This window comes from Myotis davidii, unplaced genomic scaffold, assembly GCF_000327345.1.
Source record: "Myotis davidii unplaced genomic scaffold, ASM32734v1 scaffold258, whole genome shotgun sequence".
Taxonomy (NCBI): Eukaryota; Metazoa; Chordata; class Mammalia; order Chiroptera; family Vespertilionidae; genus Myotis; species Myotis davidii.
Window position 1 is genome coordinate 106,551 of NW_006289293.1, and position 8,406 is coordinate 114,956.

At 38.3% G+C, this 8,406-nt stretch overlaps 1 protein-coding gene across 1 annotated transcript in view; it reads right to left on the reverse strand.

Moving 5' to 3' along the window:
- DACH2 (dachshund family transcription factor 2) overlaps positions 1–8,406 on the reverse strand; it is a 452,839-nt gene that overhangs the window by 22,366 nt on the left and 422,067 nt on the right. The window contains exons 8-9 of the mRNA XM_006761453.1: positions 4,722–4,868; positions 1,623–1,688 (exon numbers count right to left, since the gene is read on the reverse strand). Of these exons, the coding sequence (XP_006761516.1) occupies positions 1,623–1,688; positions 4,722–4,868 (213 nt within the window). The remainder of the gene's footprint in view (positions 1–1,622; positions 1,689–4,721; positions 4,869–8,406) is intronic.

Here is an 8,406-nt window from a genome sequence, read left to right on the forward strand (position 1 = left end):
AGGCAGGCAGGCAGAGTGGTTAGGGGTGATCAGGCAGGCAGGCTTAGTGGTTAGGGGTTATCAGGCAGGCAAGCGGTTAGGAGCTAGTGGTCCTGAATTGCAAGAGGGTGCAGGTCAGGCTGAGGGATGCCCCTCACCCCCATGCATGAATTTCATGCATCAGCCTCTATTATAGAATAAAGCATAATAAAGATACAACCCATTGATGGTAAGTTTGGTTTACACCCCCCAGTTCCAAAGCTGACCTTACATTTCACTCAAATGAGAGGCACAATCAAACTCAGTGCTCCTTTAAGACTGGGTCTATATTTGTATGTCACAGATTCAGAAGGGATCAAAATGATTCATGTTTATTCCATCCTGCCTTGGCCCTTATATGTGGTGGTAACCTCAACTAGTAGTAGCCAACAACTAGTGGATTTCCTTCATAAATTACACTGTGGTGAATCAATTGGACAAACACCAAGTCCCATCCAAATTGACTTTAGTCACATAGACAAAGCCTATAAGTTGAGGGAAGAAAGCAGGAAAGCAAAAGTGGGATAAGAGACAGAAGGGCTTTACTGAATGAGCTAAGCATACATGTTTTCATACCTCCTAATGTGCCTAGTTAATGCATTAGTTATGTTTAGCCAGCTACATTATTAGAAGATCCATGAGCTCTGACACTCCTGATTTTGTAAAGATGACATGCAAAACTACATTAATGAGGGTTTCTAAATTTTGTAAATCTGCCCCATAAAACGGTGACTCTCAGATTAACCCAAATAGAACTTTTGGTCACATCCAGGATGTTGCTTTCACCAGACAGTGTAAAGCACTGATTACTCAAACCTACAACAAGCAATATATTCATAGTCATCTACCTTTTTGAACATTAGGAAGCCATTTTCTTATGAAGATGCCTTTTTATTAGAGTGAGACTTTTTTTCACAATAAATATGAAAATAAATATAATCAGCATACAAGGGGCTAGAAAACTGCATTAAAATCACACTGGAAAAACTCCAGTGGTCAAAATGTTTTAGGTGCTTTTACACTTTAGTGAGACTCTATATTGATTTGTTTCATGTATTTTCTTACCACTAAATATTCATATTTAAATGATTTAAGCATTTACTGGAATCCTGCAAATCATAAATAACAACTTGTGCTCTTTTTTTCCACATTTAGGCAGTTTCTAAAATTATTGAAATTTAGCATCAGAATTTAAAGGTTGATAAAAATGTTGTCCAGAACACTTAAAGTATCAATTGGTTATGATTATTGTACCCGTTGCTTTTAAAAATGTTAGTGAGATTTTTAAAAGCATATTATGATACTACTAAAAGGTAAATTGTATTCACATTTATGCATTTTTAGAATATGCCTAGCATATAAATGTACATCATTTTAATAATTAAACATAAAATAAATTTGCTCAGATTATATATGTAAAATATTAGTTTATATACACACATGCATAATTATTTGTAAATAATCCTCCTCTCTCATAAAATAAGAAGAATTAAGCTTATTCATTTCACTTAAATGAAGAGCATGAATATAGGAGCTTATCCCTGCCCCACCTCTAGTAGTCATGAATTAAGCAGTTATAGAAAGAAATGTGTCATTTACTGTACCTTGCATAGCAGTACTGTCATGAGGAGTCCCGTTGTTTTCTATTTCAATATCTTCAATCCCAGTATCTGAAAAAAGTGACATTCAGGATTAAGGTACAATTCTTTTTCTTCTGATTCCTTTTAAAGTGAAATCTATCAGTAAGCCAGTACTTTGGTCCTATACATAACACAAAAAACTTGGATGGCATGTTTGTTTTTGTTTTCTAGATGTATATTTGGTTTTTTGTTAGGAAGGGGAGTTATAAACTGTAGCTGAATTCTACAATTGGGCATATATTGTCAGCTCTATAGTAAATACTTCTTTATGCATTTCATTCTCTAGAGATAAATCTCAGAAAATTAATTTATCCAAAAAATCTCCTTACACTATCAGGTAACATGCCTTGACTGTGGAATATCTAAAAGATGGATACAATTGCATAAGTGGAAGTGCTTCATCCTGATAGTATATTTTTCTTTTGTAAAATGTGATAGGTGATGAGTTTATCTCTATGCTAAGCACTCATGAACACCACAACACAGTTTACAGCTTGTGGTCTTGATTTAGTATAGGCTCTAATGGCAAAGGAATACATGAATTGCTTAAAAATAACCTGAAGAAAAGAAACAAGGAGTTGGGTTTTTATTTTCAATTTTAAATATAAAAAGTAATTATCTAAAATTATTCATACACATCAAGTAGAGTTAATATGGGCATTTCTGCACATAGACATTTGCTCAGACACATTTTTGTAATGTTATAACAGATGCCAGTGTATCACCCATTGCCATAAGGGATGCACTTGACAAGGAAATTATCTGAATACAAGATACCCATCATACTTATAAACAGCTGCTTTTCCTTTACAGTTAGGAAAACTGGAGCTAGAGTGGAGATCACTTATGTTTGATTTCTAAAACTTTTTTTTTTAAAAAGCCAAACTTCCTCAGAATTACAAGTTTAGGACCTCAAATAATAAGACTGCATAGAACATTTCTTCTATTGCTGGTCACAAATTATTTTTAAGACTGAGTAAACAAGGATGCTGGTTCCCGCTGTCTGAGATATCCCATTGTGTGAAATATTAATGTAGTATTACTATTTACTTTCTCTCTTCTTTGTCTCAATGAGGCATGGTTGATATGAGCTAATAATCTAGCACTGTATATCTATTGATTGTGAGCAGAATGGTCCAAGAGAGTCATAGTAAAAAAAGGAATTGAACTTTTGGAAAGGAAAGAATACAATTAAACAGTTGTAAAACTCCATTATTCATTCTTAGTATAGGACACTAAAGCACTCCCCTGTTAGTTACTGTGTATGTAATATGTCTGTAAGGAGTATGTGTAAATATGTACATAAAATCCTTAAGCTCATCCTTGTTATACACACACTAGAGGCCCAGTGCACGAATTCACACATGGGTGGGGTCCCTCTGGGTGGCCTGCAGGGATCGGGCCGAAACCCACAGTCCAATGCCACCTGTAGCTCCTACCTGCTGCTTCAGCTCATCCCGGCCCCACTGTGCCTGCCACAGGTTCACACCCAATCAGTCCCAATTGGGAGAGGCTCATGCTGGCACAGTCGCACTTACAAGCCATGAGCCCTGCATCTGGTGTCCTCCCCATGGGAGTGGCATGCGGGATCGAGCTCAAACCTGCTCTCTGACATTCCCCGAGGGGTCCCGGATTGTGAGAGGGTGCAGGGCAGGCTAAGGTACCTCACTGGTGCACAATCAGTCCAGGGAGGGACCACAGGAGGGCTCCAGGGCATGTCTGGCCCATCTCACTCAGTCCCGATTGACCAGACTCCAGCAGCAAGTTAATTTACTGGTTGGAGCATCTGCCTCCTGGTGATCAGTCCCTTTTATTATATAGGATATTAGTTAAATATAGGAGTGGTCAATGTGCTATGAGAGGAGAACCTGACTATTCTATGAGGTGAAATAATGTTCTTGAGTTTCATAATTAAAAATTGAAATAAACCTGGCTGCCATGGCTCAGTGGTTGAGCATTGGCCTATGAACCAGGAGGTCATGGTTTGATTCCCAGTCAGGGAACATGCCTGGGTTGCAGGCTTGATCTCCAGTGTAGAGCATGCAGGAGGCAGCCAATTAATTATTTTGTCTCATCATTGATGTTTCTATGTCTCCCTCTCTCTTCCTCTCTGAAATCAACAAAAACATTTTAAAAACTAGAAACAAAGCACTGGCCAATGTTGCTAGGTAGTTGCCAGGGTTGCAGGTTTGATTCCCACTCAAGGGCCTGTACCTGGGTTGCAGGTTTGATCCTTGGCCCTGGTCGGGGCGCTTGCTTGAGGCAACTAATAGATGTGTCTCTCATATCAATGTCTCTCTCTCTCTCTCTCTCTCTCTCTCTCTCTCTCTCTCTCTCTCTCTTTCTCCTTCTCTCTCTCCTCCCCTATGTCTATCTCTTCCACTCTATCTAAAAGATCAATGGAAAAAATATTGTTGGGTGAGGACTAAAAAAATGGAAACAGAAAAGTTTAGAATTAAGAAATTTCATAACAAAAGCACCTCTTCTCAAAGGATCTCCTGGGATTTACTTGGAACATCCTTTTTCAACCAGATGCTCCTTAAACCCTCAACACTGATGCCATCTGTTTTAAAAGTACCAGCATTGGTAGTTCATTAAAATAGAGTATACTAAACATCATCGTATTTTAACATTAATGGACCTGTAACACATTTTAGGTGCAGGGAAGTTATTAGTACTACTTTTTTTTCTACTGCAAAACCCAATAGGATTTCTTGTTATTCCTAAACTATTTATCTCCCAGAATACAGATTATTTTGACAGATTTAATTAATGACCTAAATCACTTGGCCTCACATTGATTTTTAATAATTCATGTACAAAGTCTTTTCCTTCTCTCCTCCCTTCTTTCTTTCTTTCTTTCTTTCTTTCTTTCTTTCTTTCTTTCTTTCTTTCTTTCTTTCTTTCTTTCTTTCTTTCTTTCTTTCCAATCAAAGAATAACATCAGTAGCAAAGATAGCAATGCTTCTCTTGGCAGCAGGATCTTCTTTCATCTTCCCTGTTTTTTAAATGGGGTTTTGCTTTGAGTAACTTGAATGTGTTTAAGTCCAAATCACACATTACCTTTCAACATCCTCAGGCCACTGTCATTACTAGTGGTTTGTTTAAGGGCTTGTTCCACTTGCTCCCGACGCTTTGATTCAAATTCCAAAGCTTCCTGCAGTTTTCTCTTGGATTTTTTCTCCTTCTTCAGGCGCTTTTGCATGGTAGCTAAAATGTGAAAAGCTAAACAGCTTACAAAGCCTTGGTCAGTGAAAGAGAGTTGTCAATTTTGATGGATAATAAACTACTGATAGAGAGAGATATATAAATGTATCAGTCGAAATATGATTAGTTTCCTTTGATTCCAGTTCTCATTAGCTCAGCCAAGTAGTGCTCAATCATAGCACTGACTTGTTTTTGCTTTTGTCTTTCCAATGTGTATGCTCTTTAATACACACACTTTTGTATGGTGGTGGTAGTAGTGCTGGAAACTTGTTTTCTATTTTGACTAACAACATGCTTTTAATAATAGCATTAAATATCTTAGAAAGCTCTTAAGAAAGACATTCTTATTATTTATCAGAATATTGCTATTCATATTTTAAAATGTAAAACTGATATGTTTTTTAAATTTTAAAGTTTCAAGTATATTTTTCTATCTATATATCTATCTATCTATCTATCTATCTATCTATCATCTTTCTTTCTATCTAGCCATCCATCCATTTTAAAGATAATGTTTGGCAACCTTTAAAAGCACAACATTTTTTTGTAAGCAGAAAGAGTAATGAAAGCTAAAAAATAACTCTACCTTAACTTGCAATGCTTTACAGTTTGGAACCCAAGAAGAAAATACCATTTTATGTGATCCCAAGAAGGAATTTATATGCTGAGATGGACTACCCATGATCAACCAATGACCCAAATTTTATGGATAATAAGAGCCTAACAGCATTTGCTGAGCTTGCTTCTGTAAAGGGGACAACTGGCTGTACCCAACCTGAACCTGCAGCTCGCTCCTCCTGTTTGAACTATACTTGAAAACACTGGCAAAGATTGAGAAATATGGCTCTGGAGTAAGGACCACTTTCTCCTCATTGAGTGTCTGATCATGTGGCCCCCATGTATGGGATACAATAGCCACATCCTTCTGACCTCAGTCACACTACACTAACAAGCCCGCAACCTATTGAAGGGTCGGTGAGTTGTGGTCAGACTGAATCCAGTCTACATTCTTTCTTTGGAAGGCTCTGTGGGAGGACCATGTAACCTCAGCATAAGCTGGAGTAGCTGACAAATGGAGGTGAACCTCAGGGAGCCTCAGACAATTTATATACTTGCTCCCAGCACTAAGCTGATGGAAGCCAACACTTTTACACAAGTTGGCCCCTCCCACACAAACCCAGTGCCAGTAGATGCAGCCATAGTGAATAACATGATAGCTCCAGACAGGTAGCTCAAGGCTGATTACATACAATATTTGACACTAACCTGTACCTGAACCCCACCCAAGTAAACCCAGAACCAATACAACCTGTGTGGACTTCAGAACACACCAGAGCTGCACCCAACTAGCCACACAAGCAGCACACCAAAGAGGGATTTCAGCAGGCACCAGACCCTGTTGGAAACAACTCTGTCTTGGGGTGCAATCACTTTATAGTGTCTCCTATATGATGATCTAAATTTATCCTCATAGTCAACCAGCCTGAAGGGTTAACTCCACCCACAAAAGGCCAACAACACTCAAGTCGTGATTACTACAGGAGGGTACCCATAACCCAGAAAAAAACATTCCTGGAGCATTAGGCTCAGGTGATCTGGAAGATTGTGCCACTGAGCCCAACAAGATACCTTCATCATAAACCCATTATAAGAAGTTTAGGAGTCATAGTAGATATACCTAATATACAGACAGAATGGAGAGACAAAAAAATATGTATAAATGAAATAACAAGAAAATTCTCCTGAAAAAAAAAATAAATGAAATGAAAGCAACAAAAATACCAGACACAGAGTTTAAAATAATGCTTATAAGAATGCTCAAGGACCATAGGAGTAGAATAGATAATCTCAGTGAGGAATTAAACATAGAGATATTAAGCATTAAAAAGGACATAAGAACTATAAAAAAGAACCAGTCAGAAATGAAGAATACAATATCTGAAATGAATATATTAGAAGGAATCAACATCGGGTTAGATGAAACAGAGGATAAAATCAGCAATTTAGAGGACAAGATAACAATAAGCAGATACACAGAGCATCAAAAAAAAGATAATTTAAAAAAATGAGGGAAGTCTAAGAAAATTTTGGGACAACATCAAGCATAACAACAACTGCATCATAGGAGTACCAGGAGGATAAAAGAGTGAGCAAAGGATAGGGAACCTGTTTGAAAATAATGGCTGAAAACTTCCTTCACCTGGTGAAGGAAAAAGTCACACCAGTTCAGGAAGCACAGAGAGTCCCAATGAAGAGGTCAAGCAAAGGACTTGTATGCATGCATATAAGCATAAACAATGGATACAGACACTTAGGGGGGTGAGGGCATGTGCCAGGGGATGGGAGAGCCCTGGGGGAGGTCAATGGGGGAAAAAGAGGACATATGTACTACTATTTGTAATACTTTAAACAATAAAAATGATGAACCTAAAGAGGCCCACACTAAGGCACATCATAAATCAAATGGCAAAGATTAAAGACAAAGAGAGAATATTAAAAGCAACAATAGAAAAGCAGTTAGTTATATACAAGGGAGCTCCCAAAAGACTGCCAGTTGATTTCTCAATAGAAGCTTTACAGGCCAGAAGGGATTGACATGAAATATCCAAAGTGATGAAAAGCTAGGAGTTACAACCAAGACTACTCTACCTAGCAAGGTTCTCATTTAAAATTGAAGGAAAAATAAAGAGCTTCCCAGACAAAAACAAAAACAAACAAACAAACAAACAAAAAAACCTAAAGGAGTTCATTATCACCAAACCAGTATTGCAAGAAATATTAATGATCCTGCTTTAAGAAGAAGAAAAAGAATATATACAGAGAAGAATATAGGTATAAAAAATAAATAAGTACCTATAACTAAGAAAATTGAATGTAAATGGTTTAAATGTTCTGATCATAAGACACAGGTTAGTGAAATGGATAAGAAAATATGACCCAGCTTATAAAAGCGGTCGCCAGGAAGGTGGGAATGGCGCATGACAAGGACAGGTTGCATTGTCATCACGTCATCATCAGGGTGCAGTCAAGAAGAACAGACACTTCCACACGATGCGAATGAAGTACTGTCAGTTAGACTTTGAAATTTCCTCCACAAGTGAATTAGGGGCAATTTAGGAATTTCCTTTAATTGAACACGCCCCGCACTGCGCCACCACCACCTGGAAACATCCCTAAAGGGTTGAAGGGTTGATAGTAATAGAAACAGGAAGGTGCCTGGTACGCGGTGCCTTGTTGTGTTGTATTTTGTGCCTTTAAATCAAAGCAGCAGATCCAAGCAACAGCAGCCTCCTGAGCACCACACCCTCTGTATGAGGAACAGCAGCTGTACGTGAAGCCTCCCCGCACCAGCCAGAAGAGCCACCACAGCTGTGAACAGCACCCACTAGAGGAGCTGCTCCCAACTGAGGAACAGCTGCTACCACAACCACCCGAAGAGCAACCGCAGCCCAAGGAGCCACTGCCACCCAGGGAGCAGCCACTGAACAACTCAACATCTACATATGGCAGTACAATCAAATATGGGTAGACAAAGAAACAC